Source organism: Lissotriton vulgaris, chromosome 11 (genome assembly GCF_964263255.1).
Source record: "Lissotriton vulgaris chromosome 11, aLisVul1.2, whole genome shotgun sequence".
Taxonomy (NCBI): domain Eukaryota; kingdom Metazoa; phylum Chordata; class Amphibia; order Caudata; family Salamandridae; genus Lissotriton; species Lissotriton vulgaris.
The window spans coordinates 358,462,556-358,482,226 of NC_141699.1; the positions used below are offsets into that span (position 1 = coordinate 358,462,556).

A 19,671-nucleotide genomic window follows, 5' to 3' on the forward strand; every position below is an offset into this window, starting at 1 on the left:
GAAGTCAGAGATGAACTTTCAATTTCTGATCATTTCCTCATTAGAGGTGACAAAATTATACCTCCTGCATCTTTGAGAAATCAAATAATACAGTTATCTCATGAAGGGCATCCTGGCATTTGTCGAACAAAATCTAGAGTAAGAGATCAATATTGGTGGCCAGGCATGGATTTATACATTGAAAAAATTGTTAGATCTTGTGTTAATTGTGAAGCATCAGACAAATCCAAGAACACTTTTAATCCGCCAATGGGAGAAGTTTCTTCTCCAAATCTTCCATGGGAAGAGATTTAGCCATGGACATTATGGGTCCTATTAATTGGTTTGATAATACTTTAAAGTATATCATTGTTAGAATTGATTTATTTTCTAAATGGTTTGAGGTTAAAGTTGTTGACAAAATCAACACAGCTAATGTCAATTTTTTAGAACACATTTTTGTACAGGAAGGATTTCCATCTTCCATCTTAACTGATAATGGTGTACAGTTTAAATCTAAGGAAATGCAATCCTTTTTCGCTTCTAATGGTATCAAACATAAATTAACACCACTTTATCATCCTTCTTGCAATGGTACTGTGGAAAGGCTTAATAGAGTCATTAAAAGTACATTACAATTGTGTGTCAAATCTAAACTCTCTTGGGAGTGTGAACTTAAAAAAATGTTATGGGCGTTTAGAACACCACATCCTTCAATTGGTAAAAGTCAATTTTCTCTTATGAGGTGTAGAATTCCTTTATCTAAAACTAATCCGGGTTGGATGAAAAGAAAATACATTTTTTTTATGACACCAATGAAATTAAATTGAATATTGATTCTTCACATATAAAGAATAAGTTATATCATGATTCAAAACATGGATCCAAACCAGTTAATTTACAAGTTGGTAATTGGGTTTGTGTAAAGAATGCACGGAAAGTTCCAAAAGGTCAAAGCAAATTCAGTTCTCCAAGAAAAGTTACAAAAATTCATCACAATTCTGTCACTTTGGATAATGGTGAAAAATGGCATATGAGACGTTTAGCCTTTGCACATCCTAGTGATGCACATGCTCTCGCTGACTTAAATTCTGTTCCAACTTCTAGACCCAATCATTATTTTTGGTGTTTGGATATGAAGGGTGAGGAATCTTTTCATGACTCAACTTCAAATTCTAATGATAGTAACATTGTTAATGAAAATTATATTCACAATGATGATATTGAAGTTTCAGTTCCCTTAGAAAAATATTCTGTTAAAAAAATCTTCATTTGGAAGATCTGTTAAGTTACCTGGTAAATACAAAGAATTTATATTTTATTAATGCTCTTTTTATTTATTTTTTCAAAAATTTTATTAAATGGGGAAGATATGTAGTATGTTAGTGTTATGCATTTATGTTTTGTATTTCTTTAAATGCATTGTAGTGTTATGGATCTAATGTAGGATATCTCTTTAAATGCATTGTAGTTATTTAAATGTGCATAGTTCCATGTTCCATTAGAGTAGTTGTAATGGAATGCTATGTGTTTCTTAGTATGTCAGTTTACTTCGGCCTTAAGATCGTACCAGACATGCTCATTGTATATGAATAAATACTTTTACTTAATTACATCATGGATTATTTATTGCGAAGATACTACAAGAATGTAGCCAAAAGCCAATTAATAAGGCAAGTGAAAAAGCTAAGCCGGTCCCTAGACAGGATTCATTACATCTTGGTATTATATCCGAGACCAATGAGGAAGGCACTGTAAGAGTTATCACCACTTTTTCCAATAAATCTAAATGGTAGGGAACAGTCTCAAGAAACACTGGCACATTTTGAATACTGATGATATCTTAAACAAATATGTGGGGTCTGTTCCCAAAACTACATACAGAAAAAATCGATCTTTGCAGGACAACGCAAGTCACAATATGATTACTTACAAGAGTTCAAGCAGAGGTATATGTAAGGATTTTATTTTTTTCCTGCTGTAAGCAGTGTAAAGCATGTAAGAATAAGTCTAGTATGTCCAAGCTTATTTTCCTAACACACCCAGAGAGTTTGTGATCAGAAAGTTTCTAGCCTGTAATTCTGACTGAGTATATGGTTTGATTTGCCCCTGTAAATAGATGTATATAGGAAGGAAGCACAATTCATAAGCCTACGAAACTGGTCCTGGAGCACCTACAGGCAAATTCACCACAATGATAAGCAATATCTGGTGGCTAGACACTTTGTGGAATGGCATTTTCAAAACATTTACTTCAGTTTCTGGTATTGGATAGAACTGAATCCAATATTAAAGGAAGTAATAGAGAGAGACAATTAAGCAGATTGGAGTTCGGATTTATTCTGAATTTTGATACTTCAATCCCAAAGGGATTTAATTCTGATGAGGAAATGGCAGTACATCTCAGTTAATGTGTTTCTGGAATTTGTGTAATACATCTTACGGCTTCTTTTCCGCAGCTTCTTTAGTGCGGAGGTTATTAACCCTCATTTTAATTTTTTTTTAATGGTTTTTATTTTGGAGTACCAGAGTGTCTTGACTTCTCATGATATGAACATTCTCAGCTAAGCATATAATATGGTTTTACTTTTATGAATTGCTCACTTGGCTTGAATGACGTAACAATTTGCATATTACACATATATACATGGTCCATCACATGTGTTTTGCTGTGTTATGCATTGTTGGTCAACACCTTGTATTAAGTTTTGCCACTTTCGCTAGCTACCAGTCACAAGACCTTAAACGGATCATGGTCCACATATATTGATCATGCATGATCGGATGCCATATATTTTTTTAATTTATTTTGTTGGAGGATTTTGGAAGAACTTGATAGTTAACATGCATGTCAGAAAAGTCTATACCAAGAATAGCAGCCATCTTGAAAAACTACTTTACAATTTTCAACTTTGAAATCAGGCTATATTGTGTCCTGTGATTCTGATTTATGCATTTATATGATTTATGAAGGTACTAAAGTGAATGGGGCATTTGTCAGGCCTTGAGAAATCCACTCGCTATGGTGAATCAGATTTTATCAGGGCAAGGTATATTTAGGGTCTACTCGCAGGTCTGGTGAGCAGATAAAGAACAGGTGTTCAACCAGGCATCCTTGGCGTGGGTTTCCCCTATATTTTTGCCTTAGCCTCCTGTGTGTTTGCTGTGTGTTGGACTTCGTTTTGCTGGTCTAAATTTGCTAGGCAATTTGCCACTGCTGTTCAGTGCCAAAGTGCAAGTGCTCCCTCTGTAAACTGTCGTCATGGATTAGTGTTTCCATAATTGGCTTATTTGGTTTACTATTAAGTCCCCAGTACAGTGCACTGTGTGTGCCCTGGGCCTGTAAACCAAATGCTGCTAGTGGGCTTGCAGTACTGATTGTGCCACCCACATGAGCAGCCTGTAAATATAACTCAGACCTGCCACTGCAGTGTCTGTGCGCAGTTTTGTACTGCCATGTCGACCTGGAAAGTCCACCCACTTGCCAGGCCCTAACCTTCCCTTTTCTTACGTGTGAGTCACCCCTAAGGTAGGCCCAAGGTACACCTATGGGCAGGGTGCAGTGTATGTGAAAGGTAGGACAGGCCTGTGCATGATGTGCATGTTTATGCAGGATGTGTGTGGGATGCCCCGATAGTGAAATACTGCCAATTTAGTTTTTCAATATTGAATGGCTATCTGTCACATAGGATAGAATGGGGAGTTTACTTATACCATCTTATCTGCATAACTGCCCACGGGAACATGATAGGAAAATGGAGTTTAGTATGCCTGAATCAGAATCTAAAGACACATCTTTTAGTAAGGATTATTTTTACATTCTGGTTTGAAAATACCACTTTTAGAAAATAGGTATTTTCTCACTTAGCCATCCAGTGTGCCTCTGCTAGGTTTGAATATTGACTGTCTGGCTGTGGAGCGGCAGGGGCTGGGGATGTGCATTCTGTTCAGACAGCCACAGGGGGGTGTAAGGTGTCTCCTGCCTTTCCAGGTTGAGGTTGGGCTGAATAGACCTGGGCTTCATTCGTAGTAGGGGGGAGGAGGTTTCTTTCACACCTGAATGGGCCTGGTCTGCCTTGGACAATGCTGTCTCCACCTCCTGCCGGGCAGCTTTACCAGAGAGGAGAGAACTGGTTCTGACGGGGCAAAGACACTCTCTGCCTCCAGAGAACGAAGGATTTTGTATTATAAAGGGGGGCCCAGACGTTTAGATTACTTCTGGGATTCAAGAGGAACCTTTGCCAAGGAGAAGAGCTGGAGAAACTGAGGAGAAGCACTGCCCCTTTCCCCTTTGTTGTGTTCTGTCTGGGGTTGGCCTGCAGTGGCTGTTTCTGCCAAGGAAAGGACAAGGGCTTTGTTGTGTGCTGTGTCCCCTGCTTGAGGAAGATTCCAAGGGCTTGAAGGAGAGCTTGTCTCCTGTTCCGACGTCTCATGAGCTTCCTAACTGGGAGTTCTGACCTGCCAAGAGGTGTGTGCCGCTGTTCTGGGCCTTTGGAGGTTGTTCCTGCCTTTGGGAGCTGGAAAAGCAATGCAACTAAGAGAAGCGCGACGCATCTGCACCTGTTTCCGACGCATCGCCAAAGACACTGACAAAGCGCCTGACCACAGTTCGAGAACCGCTGCATCGAGTGCACCGTTCTACGAAGTCCGAGACCACGCACTGATTCAGACGCAAGCCCGGCTGTGCCGCTGCAAGAATCAACGCATCGTTGGACCTCTGCTGCAAGAGCCGACTCATCCCCAATCCTCACGCATCATATCTGGGCACCATGCCTGCAAGAAACCGGGGCCGCAGTAAGAAACCCACGCATCACCTCCCCACACAGTAAGAATCAGACGCATCACCTCCCCTTCAGTAAGGAACGAACGCACCACCTTCCCTGGGCATAAGGAACCAACGCATCACCTTCCCTGTGACAGTTTTAGTTTGTGAGCGTGACGCATCCAAGGTACTTTGTGTGAAAAGTGTTGCATCTACAATTTGCTTTGAACAGAGCAGTTTCTACCTTTTGAAAGTCGTATTTTTATAACTGTAGTGTGGATTTTTGTCGTTTTGGTCCTGTTTGGTTTAGATAATGATTACTTATTTTTCTAAACTGGTGTGGTGTCCACTTATACTGTTTTCACTGTATTACTGTATGTGCACAAATGCTTTATATAATGCCTCTAAGATAAGCCTGTCTGCTTGTGCCAAGCTTCCAAGGGGGTATTTTAGAAGTGTACCCCCTTATCCGGACTAGGAAGGAGGGTCCCTACTTGGACAATGGTACCTACCTCTGCCAACTAGAGGCCCCCATTTCTAATAACAGGTGTTCTGTTCACTCAGAAATTGAAGCAACAATAAAGATGCCTTTAAATATTGTTTATATTCCATCACATTTGCTATGTGTTCAGAGACAGAGGTCAGAAGTCATTTTGTGTCTTACATTTTTTTTTCTTTCTCAGACTGCAGAGTTCCACTATTTTGAAAGGTGAACTGTGTGACATGCTGTACATAGTGTGAAATGAAAGGTTTTATGGTGTTGGGTATAAGGATAGCAAGGGGGTCTGTCCCATTAGACCCAGTAGAAACTGACAGCATTACCTCTGAATCTCCTCCATCTTCACTCTCTCCTCTTCCCATATGAAGACCCCCGTCAAAGCAGCCATCAGCTTGCAGGCGCCACCCTGACGCCCACGGAACCTGCGCCACAAGCAGCTGAAAAGACTCTTGCGGGACCGTTCAGAGTAGATGTTGCTGTAGAGTTGTCCAATCTGCTGGGCCCTTCGGACCCGCTGTCCAGTGACGTAACTGCAGTGGCTGGCAAGTAGCGAGAGAAGGCTCTTCTTCTGCTGAGGTCCTTGGGACGAACGCCTCTGAAGCCAGCTGAGAACCCATAGGAATCCACTTGCCATAGGGGTTCCTGGCAGCCTGAATTCCCCAGCCTCAGTACGTGTGCCAGCCCGAGTGGCAAAGCGGGCCGGGTTAATGTAATAGGAATAAAAACCTGCTGGAGGTGTCCTCTGCAGGGAGTGCCACATATCTGCCTCAGCTGTCCGCTCTGCAACAAGACAAACATGGATATAAGAAACCACTCCGGTCAGAATTTAATTATATTTACAAGGACATAAAGTGACTTACATCTTGTTTCTCCATTGGAGAGGTGCAGATTTTGTAACCCCATCCCACCCCCTCCCATTATTAGAGATCCAGTCCCAGCAAAGAGTTGCTGGGCAGTTTCAAAAGGCAGATTTGTCCTTGTGGTGCTGATAACACTGGAACAGCGATGACATCACAAACCTTTGCATCATGACCTCAGAGTAGGTCACACATAATTCAGTGTAGGAGAACACAAGACCTCACGTTTTGTCACAGAAACAAAATAAGAAATAACATGTGAAATAAGAAGGTCCGGAGATCGTTGAGGTAAGTAAGCTGTTCTTTATTTATTATTCAACAGCACCCCCAACCAAATGCTCCTGCCGCATACCAGGATCTCTGACAACTGAGTAACGTTGTCAGAACCCTGGCACACAGCGTTCAGCATCAGATTGCAGAACCATATTCAAATAGATACATAACAAGAGCGAAGCATCCTCGAGCTCAGATCCTGCCACGAGGATGCTCACAATGACTAAACCTTACAACATATCCCTCTCCATAAAGAACAAAGTGGAAAGAAAAAATAGAAAACGAGAAAGTAAGGATGATGCTATTACTAAAAAATAAATAAAATAAATAATACAGAATCATGACAAAACATAGTCATTCAATTTGGAAGGCAATCTTCTACAACAAACTCCCAATTCCGGTGGTAAAGAATAGGTGTCAGCAGTGGTCACCACAGAACCAGGGGCAGAAACACACGCCGGTCTGGAATGTACAATGGAACACCGAGAGGTGGAGGAATTTTCAATGACGGACGCTGGACACTGAGTCCAATCAGAATCCTCCAATTTCGGTTTAGATAATTTAAGCAAAGAACCAGCTTGTGAGTCGGAAAGGTGTACCAGCGATCTCTTGTTCCACCAACCCTTATTTCCAAGTAAGCCGAGCCCCTGCTAACACCAGTGACTTGCACTGGAGGGGAAAATTTTGATAAACTTTTTGACACTTTTTTGGGATTTTTAACGAGGACCCAATCACCCACTCTCAATTCTAGACTTTTAAAAATGTTTGCAGCATCATGAGCGGACTTCATGAGTCTTTGCTTTTATAAAACTCTAGATGTCAAATCTTCATTGCAATGAATACTCTTGTTGTGCTTACTGAGTAACCAATTAAGACACACACTTGTGTGAGCAGTTCTACCCCTTAAGAGGGAGACTAGGGAAGCACCTGTGGGGCAATGAGGAGAAATATCATGAGATCACAACTTGGCTTCAAGGAAATCCTGTACATCATGATGGGAGGAAAGAGCTGTTTGAATGTCGTCCTTAACTAGTCTGTTTGCCCTTTTGACCAAATCGTTGAAGTTTGGCGAGTATAGGGCGACCTTAACATGTTTGACATCACACACTGTTAAAAATGAACTGAACTTTTGGGAGATAAAGTGAGTGCCATTGTCGGAGTCTATAACAGATGGCGAGCCTTCTACAGAAAACATCTTCTTCAAAAATGTAATGGCATTGGTGGAATTGGGTGACTCACAAAATGTGATAAATCCATCATTTTGAGTGATAGTCAATTAACAAAGTAAGAGATTCAAGTCCATGGGGCAAGAGATCATAAGGTCCAGAAAAGTCTAAACCAACTTTGTCCCAAGGTTTAATGGGAAAGGGGACAGGGTGTAGGGGTGTATTCATAACTTTCAATTTTTTATCAGATAAGAGACATTCAGGATGTGAATCAATGTGAAATGTAACCTTAGATTCTAGGGATGGCCACCAATAGTACAACTTAATGAGTTGTGAAGTCTTTGAAACCCCTAGATGACCTTGGTGCTAAATTTTAGGATATTATTCCTGAGACTGGACGGGGGGACAAAGAAATCATGTCTCATGACCATGCCATTAACCAGGGATAATTCAGATGCTACCATGGCAAAAGCTTTCAACTCATTAGGAAGTTTCTTATTTTCTGGCCAACCCTTCACAATATAATAAGTGAGATTTTCATCCTTGTTATCTTTCCAACCAGGATTGTTCAGTAATGCTGGGACATAGCTTAACACCATCAATAGCAGCAACCACACATTCTGTATCTTCTAAGTTCTCAACTTGAGGGATCATGAAAAGCCATACGTGAAAGGCAATCAGCCCTGAAGTTTCTACCTCCAGAAATGTGTTTAATAGAAAAGTGGAATGCTTGTAATTTCGAAAGCAGTCTAACCAATCTGGCTGACGCTTTGTCAATCCCATTACCATTAAGCAACTGCGTAAGAGGCTTCTGGTCTGAACAATTCGAATTCACGACCCCTAATGCAATTTTTGAACTTTTCAATTGCCCATACACCCGCAAGAGCCTCGCGTTCAATGGTGCCCTAATGGGTCTCAGATGGTTTAAGCATCCTTGAAGAAAAGGCTATGTGTAATGATCAAGTCCACAAGTTATCATGTAGTTTAAAGATGATTTATTTCAGGATAGTTACAAGATGATAAGTAGATAGGAACAAGACCACAGGGAGACCCCACCAGGAGCAGCCAGCATGCTGCTCAGCCAGCCAACCGTGGCTATTTGACTCCCAACGTTCTGTGAAGTGACATCACATGAGGATTCCACATAGAGGGGAGGCATAACATGGGAGTCAAGATACAACACTATGATGTGCTCTTTTCCTGAAACCCACTAGTCAAGAACCGCCCCCAACCCCGTGAGACTGGTGCAACGATTATAAAACACTTTGAAGAGTCATGGACAGGATGTAGAGCAGGTGCTTCCACAATGAGTTTTTTAACTATCAAATGCAGACGAAACTTCTTCAGACCAATCAAATTTAGAGCCTTTCCGAAGGAGAGCACGCAATGCCTCAACAGTTTGTGCATATCCTTTGACAAAACGGGCATAATATTCTGCTAGTTCTAAGAATTATCGAAGGGAGTCTTTGTGAGAATTTCAATTCCATCTTTTTATTGAAAATGGGAAGTTGAAAGTTAATAAGGGAAAGATGGTTACAATGGTATGTGGTAAAAAACAGAGAAAATGTAAGCCCTTCTTTTTAGAAGGGGAGAGACTAGAATCTGTCAGTAGTTTCTGTTATTTAGGTATCACCTTTTCAGGAGATGGAAGATGGGTTAATGAACAAAAAAGTGTCCTTTTTAAAATGGTTAGGAATACAAGTTGTATTTTTAGATTTGCTGCAAAATTAGGGGGGTCGTAGAATTTATGAAATGATATCTATATTTAACGCAAGATGTATATCTTCAGCCATATACGGAGCCGGAGTATGGGGATATGATGCACGGAGTGCCAAATTAATTCAACGTGAGGAAAATGTGTTCTTAAAACGTTTAATCAGTGTGCCGGCTACGGCTTCAATTGAATTAACACACAGGGAACTTAATATGAATTATGTTAATGATTTAATTGTTTTACGTCCTTTGTCCCTTTGGCGCTCAATTTGGGCAAAGGAGGAGACAAAGTTTACACAGCATGTAATTAATGACTGTATCAAACTTGATCGTCGATCAACTATTCCCTGGTTAAATCATATACAATATTGGTATAAGTTACTTTACGGCCTAAACATCTTTAAAGACCCTGTAACTAACTTTGTACCATCAAAGCGGGAGCTTAAAAACGTATTCCTTAAACATACGGCTGGGATTAGAGCGGAAAAATATGCAAAACAAAGTACGTTCAATCTCTATCTGGAATACAATATTAATGAAGGCTTCCAACATTATCTTAGCATTGTTAGTACTAACTCACACCGTTTTGTATTGACCCGTCTCCGCTTGGGAATTGTGCACCATTTAGTGGCCTTTCCCGTGGTTAAGAAACCCGCCACCTGTTTCTGTCCTTGTGACAGTAAATCTAAGCAGAACACTTGTCACTTTATGTTATCCTGTAACTTTAACACTTTTTATAGAAAATTTTATTTGAAACCCATCTTTTTAAAATATAATACGCGTTCAATCTAGAGACCCCAGATGTATGTTTCCATGTGGCCACCTATATTTTAAAATGTATTTCTGTAAGAAAGTCAATTATTATATGAACTCATTCAATAATGCTTTATCATTTTTTGGTACTTGAAATTTGGGCTGTTAAACGTATTGTGTATTTTTGGTGTGATGCTATTGACACCTTGCACTTTATCATGCTAATTTGCACATATATGAATATTGTATAATTGCTGCTATCGTTTCTCTGAGCACTGAAAATAGGCCATAGCATTTGCACTTTATCATTCTTAAGTACTTGAAATTTGTGCTGCTAAACGTATTGTGTATTTTTGGTACGATGCTATTGACACCTTGCACTTTATCATGCTAATTTGCACATATATGAATATTGTATACTTGCTGCTATCATTTCTCTGAGCAATGAAAGTAGGCCATTGCACTTGCACTTTATTATGATATAGTTATGATCTAGCTTCGATTTTTTTAAGCATTTGATTCTGTGCTGCTAAATGTACATTGCACTTTAGTAACAACGGAATTAACATTCGCACTTTATTTGGCTACTTTGCACATATATCAATATCAGATGAATGCCGCTATATTGTATTGCACGTAGAAATAATTTTATAATCATTTGTGCTTTACCTTTGATAACATTTTGCAAATATTTTAGCGGAAATGTATTCTTAAAAATCTGATATATATGTATGTTGTTTGTTACTATGTCTGTTGCTATATGGTTGTATTTTTACATACCGAATAAAGCATTTTTGAATTGAATTGAGAAGAAGTGTGGCTGGTGACTTTGATAAGGGACACCTTAGGCTTAATTCCTTTCTGGAGACAAAGTATGGCCCAAATAATCCAATTGCTGTGTGGCAAATTTACATTTGTCAGCCCCATTGTCATGTCGGACTCATTTATTTTGGAAAAAACTGAAAATAAATTACTCAAGTGTGTTTCCCAGTCATCATCATAAACTAAAATATCGTCCTGGTAGGCCTGGCATGTTTCAAAAAAGATTTTTTTTTTCTGAAAAACACTGGCTGCAGAGGCCAGGCCAAAAGGAAGTCTAAGGTACTTGTATACTCCGAATGGTGTGACAAAAGTGGTGAACTCTTGGGAATCTACAGTTAAAGGTATCTTGTGGTAAGCTGAACGCAGGTCAACGACAGAGAAAAATGTTAACCCCCCCCCCCAAGTTAGCTAGAAGTTCGTGAATTTTGGGACGGGGTGGCAGTCAATTAAGAGGTTTTTATTCAAGGTACGCAAATCTGCACATAATCTGACTTCTCCAAATTTTTTCCGGATGACAACGATGGGAGAAACCCATTCTGAGGAGTTGCAAGGAGCAATGACACCATCCTCACATAAAGACTCGAGTTCATCCTTCGCACTAAGGGGCAAAGGACGTACCTTATGAACGAAGGGTTGAGCGTTTGACTTAAGTCCAATCTGGTGTTGAAAACCTTTGACGGCTCCTAATTTGTTGGAGCAAAGCCTGGGGAATTTATCCAGAACCTTTGAGATCAAAAGTGTAGTTTGTGACAAATGGCAATCAGTTTTGGGATGTGGATCATTCCTAGAGCCAGCAGGACTGTAGCCCTGAGGAGGATCATCGAGGGTATTTGGGTTATCAGAGCCTGGAATAAGATGTAGTCCCATTTCGGCTAGATCTTGCCAACCAATGATGTTGCGTCCCCTAACCACAACATATACTTTTGTAAAAATGCACCTCCCTAAACATTCTATTCTTGAATTGTAATAAGCCAACATATCTATCTCAAACTCACCAAACGCTTTGGGGTTGATGTCGGTTTGATATAATGTAATGGATCCTTGCCATTTCTCAAGAAACATGACATCTGATAAAATGGTTGTAGGAGAGCCAGAATCTGCCATGATAGGAATCTCTATATTTCCAAAGAATGCAGTTCCTATGGGACCTTTATCACAATGAGGAGAAAAATAGAGTAACACTCAATTGAAACAATCATATCTTGAAAATGATCTGTACAATCATCAATGGTTTCAGAGTACTCAATGCTGTTAACTCTCGTAGGTCTTTTGGACGATCTACATGAGCCTTGAAAATGACCTATTTTTTTGCATAGAAAATACCTTTTTCCAAGAGCAGGACACATGGGGTAGTTACCCAGATGTGATTTGGATCCACATCTGTAACAAAAAGTGTTCCCTTTTTTAACAAATTGTCTAACAGGTTTGTTTGTGGAGACAGCATTGACCGAATTAACAATGTCTTGCGCAGGAGTTTTGAAAGAGTTGAGAGATTGATCATGTTGAAGGGCCTTGGAGGTGATGATAGATCTCTCAATGCTCTTAGCAATATCAAGTGTTTCTTGGAGTGAAGGTTTTCTGCAACCGAGGAGGCGTTCTTGAATCTTTCTTGAAAAACAAGAGAAAACCAATTGGTCACAAATATAAATGTCAGGATCCGCCTCAAACTCACAAGTTGGAGCTAAAAGTCGCAACTGCGCAATGTATTCCTCTACAGAGTCATCTTCACGTTGTTCTCTCCTAAAGAAATTGTGTCTTTCAAGCATGATGCTTGACTCTTGGTCATAATGTTTCGCTGGGCGAGATAATGCTTCTTGGTAGGAATCCCAATGTTCAGCATCACCAGCTTCTCCCGCAGGTGTAGGAAATTTAGGTAAATTTTCTAAGACATGTTGTGCAGCAAGTCCTAAGCAACCATACAAAATTGCGACTTTATGTTCCTGAGAAAACTTGACAGCATCGATGGCAACAATGTGGTTCTCAGCGGTACAAAAGGGGGTGGTGATGGACGGAGCATCTGAATCAAACACTCACACCCAGTCAAAAGATCTGGGTTTAATCCATCACCGTTCTTTAGCCCACTCTGCCACCCCAGTTCAGACATGGCTATATGCAAATCAGTCTGACCCTGTGCCTCCTGGGAACAGTCCAGCCCGAACTGCCAAGCCATGTCTTCCCTGGACCGGAAACAAGCTTCCGAGGACCGGTTTCTGGCATTCCAGCCGTCTTCGGCCCAGCTTGCTTGAATCCAGTGGCAAAGTGAGCAAGGGACTCACGTCTGAGCATACCCTGCCACACTTATGGCGGCCAAAAGCGGTACAAAAATGGGGTGGTGATGGACGGAGCATCTGAATCAATCAAACACTCACACCCAGTCAAAAGATCTGGGTTTAATCCATCACCGTTCTTTAGCCCACTCTGCCACCCCAGTTCAGACATGGCTATATGCAAATCAGTCTGACCCTGTGCCTCCTGGGAACAGTCCAGCCCGAACTGCCAAGCCATGTCTTCCCTGGACCGGAAACAAGCTTCAGAGGACCGGTTTCTGGCATTCCAGACGTCTTCAGCCCAGCTTGCTTGAATCCAGTGGCAAAGTGAGCAAGGGACAATGTGGTTCTCAAAAGCTTTTACCCATTGAAGCCATGGAATACTGGGTTTGCCAGGTTGTTGTAAAAAGGGAGGAGGTCGCGCAAATTGTTGAGAAGTAGCCATAATATAGGATTAGATGACCAATACAATGTGAAGAATGTAGTGCTGTAAATAAAATTATAGTTTAAATAACATTCACTACAGTTGACAACATGCGATAAAGAATAAAATGTGGATTTTGAAAGTGAGCCCGTCACCGATATTCACAGTTCCAGGCTAAATTTTGCGTAAAAACTTGAAGTAATATGGCACGGTAAACCTATCACTGAATTTGAAGGCTTAAACAAATAAAATTGTAAAATGTAAAATTAAATTGAAAGGGTGTGCCTGTCACCAAGAAAGCGTGCAGGCTGGATCCTACCTGGGATCGATGAGAGAGATCACAATGGCTTAGGAGAGACAGCTCATGAAAAAGCACCAGTTGTGTCTTCGTAGCGTTGGGTTACCATAGTAACCATAATAAACCAAGCAAAAGATGGCCGCCTGCGTGTGGACGCTTATGTGAAGTGTGATGAAGTACTAGCGCCAGGAAGCGTCTTGCGTGGCTAGGCGATGGAGCGTCGCAAGGGAAATGCCGAGGAGAGTGACGTCATCAACTCGCAGCCGCAAACCTGCCCAAAACTACAGAAAGTGCGGTTCATGCAGATGGAACAGGTGCAGCGTAAAAGGGTCCTCCGCTTTGAGCAGCTGCGTGGAAGAGCGATGAAAAGGAGGCTCGAAAAAGAGGTTCGAAAAGGAGTTGAAGAAATGTCAAAATTTGGCTGGTGGGTGCTGAGCGCAGCTTAGTCCACTTGTCGCCAAATGAAGTAAGAAGGTCCGGAGATCATTGAGGTAAGTAAGCTGGCCTTTATTATTATTAGAAAAAAACGTTCCCTTTAACTTGGGAGCGACCCTCTGGGCGCTGCTGTGTAGGATCGACACTGCGATCTATCTCATGTTGCAAATCGTGTAAAACCAATAATTGTCGAAGTCTTCAAAAAATAAAGTTCATCAGATTCAAATTATCTTTTGATTTATTTAATCAATTCCCAATGTTGAAATTCACATTGTGAAATTTATCAAGCTCATAAATCCATATATATTAAAGCTTTTCCCAATGCATTTCGTACCCATGACAGGTACTTCGTCAGGGGAATCTGTTGGAATAATATGTATAAATGAGGGTCCATCATTCTATCAAATGATCCTCACGCTCACACAAAAGCATTCCAACACTCCATTCTCACACGCACCAGCATTCTACTCACATTCCACTTATGGCTGAGCAGCAAGACCCACAACTAGTCCACTACATCACCTTCCCCCTTTTAAACAGAAACAAAAATTCTGTAAGTGGAATGCGAGTAGAAATGCTGGTGCGTGTGAGAATGGAGTGTTGGAATGCTTGTGTGTGAGCGTGAGGATCAGTTGGAGTCAGGCTGAGCAGCAAGTGAGCTGCTTCTGGTGGGATTCCCCCTTGATACTTACCATATTATCAACAAAGCATCCTTCTAATGCTACACCTTGTCTCAACTTCATCATTTCATCTTATTACAGAAAGGGTAACATACAAAAGAGCACAGGGAAAAAAGAAGGAAAGGGGAAAAATACAACACATCTCTCTCCCACAGAAAATAATTATGAGATCGAGAAAACTAATACTGTAACCCAAATACAAACAGTGTAAATTCTGCAAAGAGCAGAGATTATTTGCAGGGAAAATGTGACTTCAGTTCAGATGGTCTCCAGAAGCGTAGTAAGGAGAGGACAAAATCTTTAAACCTCAAGGATATTCACCACCCACTTTCTAACTTTCCCGCATTGGTCTAAAACGTAGTCTTTTTTTGAGGGGAAGAGATGGGGGTTCACTCATCTGGGTGGGCAAATCCAGTCTATGGTCTGTTTATGCACATTTTTTAGTTGTTACATTTCGCCCCAACGATAATATTTATATCGGGGGTGGGGGGGGGGGGGGGGGGGGGGTGGGGCGGGGGGGAGATTTCTGATTTGGGTTTAGGGTTTTTTGAATTGCACCATGTGTGTGTGCTATGGAGGAGTCTGTATTTATTTTGGTAATCATTTATTTTACCCCATTCTTGCCTTACCGACCTCCGTTTTGTGATTCAGCCATGGCGATGAGTGTGCCAATTTAGTTCCTGCATGCCTCCTCTTGAAGGAGACAGAAGGGCAAAGTGGCTTTATTGAATGGGGAGTGGTATGCAGCACGCACACAGCATATTTTTAACCCAATTTTTCCCGAAGCGCCTCAGACCATGGCAAGCTGCAAACATTCTTTTATTACATGGTATATCCTCTCAACCATAGCGAAGGCCTTAGGACAGCATAAAGCAGCATTTTGGTGACAACTTGCAGGTTCAGTTAAAAGTTTATTGTTGTCAGTCACCAAATCTCTTACATTCTTTCCTTTATAAATGTCTCCCTCAAGAATTCCACTAGCACTTGTGAGGTGGACAATTTCCACAACAACCTACTAAAAGAGACAGTCAACCAAAATCAGTATAAGCCTGTCATACCTAATCTCCTTGCGCTATCGATGAGATCTTAAAGCCAGTTTTCACCAGGGGTAGTTGGGAACCTATACAGGACTTACTGGGGGACTATACCTGAACTTGACTTGATCACTTGAACCTAGTACAGTCACTTGCTTTGTGACTTTTCATACAATTCATACCAGGCCAGCAGCAATTCCTTACCCTGGTTTTAGGAAGGCTTCTGCCTATGTGATTTTCATGCGCCAAGCCAACTATTCTTTCTCTTAGATGGTAAGGGGAATAATCTAGGTATCTTGGAAACACCGGTTACCTAGAAGGTTCAGTTTGTCTCCAATATGTCAGTAGGGTTTCAAATCATGCTTAGAAGGCCATCTTTGGTGCACACATTTTTTAAATTTCTCAATGCTCCATCATGCTCATTTATTAACATTCATTCACTGTCCCCAATCACATCTCACATTCCCACTCTTTCTCCATGTGTACTCTCGATAGGCCATCTGCCACTATGTTACTCAAATCTGGCAAGTACTCTGAGGTAACCTGACAAACTCTAAAGTCACCTAGCAACCCTAAGGATGGTGCATGCAGAATTATCTGAGGTTAACACAAAAATTACGGGTTTCTGTACTGTGTGGACCACAAATCGTAATCCCGAAAGGAAAAATATAAAGGTGTTTAAAGTGCCCAATAGCATGCTAATGCCTTGTTTTCAACCAAAGAATAGTTTTTCACTGATTATTAGATTGTCGAGGACTTGGGATAATGTAGGCCATAAACCTTTCAAGCTAGCATCGCTCGTTACAATGGTTTTCCTATTTACATCAGAACACCCCAAGATTGGAGCTTTCAATATTCCATTATTGAAGTAAACACCTATTGGCAATTTTGAGACAAGCTGCATTGCATATGCTTTTTAATGATAGACTTTAAAGACTAGACAAAGCTACCAACCCCTGAACATAGTTTGAGAACATTCTATGAGCCTTAGAAAAAGATCCGCCATTCTGGCATTTGTCTTTTTTAACGGGCAAAGGTGTACTTCTAAATAATGTAAACCCCAATGAATTTTGCAGAAAAAAAACACACAGTGTATCTAGTGGTAAAAATTGGGTGTGACTTTGTATTTTCTTATATGATCAGTATTTATACACTAATAACATCTTTTGATTAACAGTACTATTTTTGTAACCGTGAGAATTGATATTACCCAATTCTCTTTAAGTATTTATATGTCTAGTACTTTATGTATTTTAGGTACTTTTATATTAATGAATTGTAAACTGTAATGTAAATCTTTTTTGTGAATTGTTGACATTGATGAATTAGTAATTAATTCTAACTTGCTGACCAATAATTTAAATGTGCAGATACGTGGGGAAATACTTATCTGAATAGTTTTCTTTTTACCACACAAGTAAAAAATGTTTGCAGTAGTTTTATTCACCAAATAAATTTGAATGAGTAGTTTTTCCAGCAGGGAAAAAAACCCATATGGAACACCTCTCGCAAGGTAAAAGTGCGATACTCCACACCAGCTCAGTAGATTAAAATGTCATATCAAAAGCATGTGACTCATTGGAAATCCTTTGTAATTTGCTATCTGATCTGTTGAAAGACAGCGTCTGCAGAGGCAAGACCAAAAGGCCCTACCTAAACTGTGTGAAAAGGAATAGATGATGACTTAGTCACCCTCACCTTGTGCCTGTTATTTGATGAGATTTTGACTGGAAGTGCACTGGATTCTTACTAACCAGATTCCCAGTGCCAGATCTCTTGCCTAAAATCGTCTCCCCAATTGGAAATACCTTTAGCACTGCCTGTAAGTCCTTAGTAAATTGCAGCCCTGGTACCTAGGGCAAGGAGGTTAAAGAGGGTTCTTAAGGGCTTAAGCACAAATCGTGCTACCCTAAAGGACCCCTCACCAAGCACAAGCAGACTGCCACTCCAGGCTGTGTGTCTTGGAAAGACAAAAGTGAAAAAACATGGCACACATCTGTGTGCGCCATGCCCACAGACACTGCATGCAGTATAGGTAAGTCACCACTACAGCAGGCCTTAAAGCCCAAAGGCAGGGTGTACTATACTACATGTGCGGACATATCTGTGTGAGCAGATATGCCCCTGTGCAGGTCAGTTCCATTACTGCAATTACAGTGACCAGGAAGTCATTTCAAGTACATATGCAAATTGCTGGTGAAACTTAGTTCCCCACCTACATGATGGCTTTACTTAGATCACAGATGTTTGGTATAAAACATCTCGTATTAATAAGCTCACACTGGATTTAATAATACATGCACCAAGAGGGTACATTAGAGGTGGCCCCTGAAAACCTACCAACTACTGGTGTGCTCATAGACTGGTCTTAGCCAGCCTGACACCCAGAGGAGTGTCTGACCCCTAAGGATGAGGGCCTTAGCTCTCAGGAGATCAGGAACAAAGCTTGCTCGGTCAGAGGATGTTTACACCCCCTCCCACAAGTTGACCTGCAAATTAGCATGCCAAGGCAAGGAACTTCAAAGAGCCCACTGCCTTTGAAATGCAAATCTGGCTTCCCTCACAGGAGAGGATGCCGACCCTCCTTGATAAGGCACCTGGACAAGGTGGGAAAATTAGTAGTCAGGAGTTTTCACCTTCAGGCTAGTGCCACCCCTAAGGCGGGCTAACTGTAGTGAAGGCGAAATTTCAGTGCCTGCCATCTTGGTGACGGCAAACTTAGGAACTCTGGGACAGGGTTAAGCACACTTCCCACAGAAAGTGTTTATATAGGGGGGGGTAGTGACCCCAGGGGTAGGTACCCTACAATGCCCTAACACCCCTAAATTCAGCATTGAGGGGAGGTCCTGGCACCAGAAACTCAGATCCTGCTGACCCAAATGAAAAAGACAGATGTGAAGAGTTCCAAAGAGCAGGAACAGAAGAACCAGCAACTGACTTGGCGCCATCCCTGCTGGCTGACTCGACAATTGCACCAAAAGTTGGCTTGTCCTACAGCTGCTGTCTCTCCAAAGCCTGGGAGACTTGCCAGCACTTTACCCAAGAATCAGGAACTCTTGTATAGCAGCAGAGCTACTTCCCCGAATCCTGCAGGCACCATAAAGAGACCTGTGAAGGCTCCAGACCGCAAAGACCCGACACTTGAAAGCACTACTGCACCCGGAGTCACCTATTTTAGGCTGAAATGGGCCAAAGGTGCCAGCATGGTCTCCTGGCCCAGCAGAGACAAAGCCCACCTTGGACTTGCCCACTATGGACTCACCGCCGCCTGCATCCTCTGTTTGCAGGACCCATTGATCGAGAGTGCTCCCGGTGATAGAAACCAGGTGCCTAAAGACACCTCTGCACCGGTCACCCCTCGGCCGTGAAGATGACAAAATGGTGTCCCCACTTCCTAAAGCATCGTGAAGCCTGAGCTCCCCAGTTGGTTTAGCCCGACTGGCCTCAGAGTCCAAACCTGCAGCCTCTTTTCACGAAGACTGGTCCCTATAGACTTACACTGGTCATCCGATGCTCCACTGCACCAGAGCTGATTGAAGTGACCTGCTGGTGCCGCCTTGGACCTTGCCCAATACTCACGTTAAGTCCAGAAGATTGGTATCGTACGTCGCTGTACTCTACCTGTATGCCGTATTTGCTTTACCTCCCATAGTGTGATTTTCAGAAGCAGCAATGTTATCCTATGTGTGGATTTTTGAAAACTTCAAGT

The 19,671-nt window shown here is 41.5% G+C and overlaps 1 protein-coding gene across 1 annotated transcript in view; it reads right to left on the reverse strand.

Moving 5' to 3' along the window:
- STARD7 (StAR related lipid transfer domain containing 7) overlaps positions 1-19,671 on the reverse strand; it is a 158,624-nt gene that overhangs the window by 87,443 nt on the left and 51,510 nt on the right. The window contains exon 2 of the mRNA XM_086943331.1: positions 5,564-6,020. Coding sequence (XP_086799457.1) covers positions 5,564-6,000 — 437 coding nt within the window. The 5' untranslated portion in view covers positions 6,001-6,020. The remainder of the gene's footprint in view (positions 1-5,563; positions 6,021-19,671) is intronic.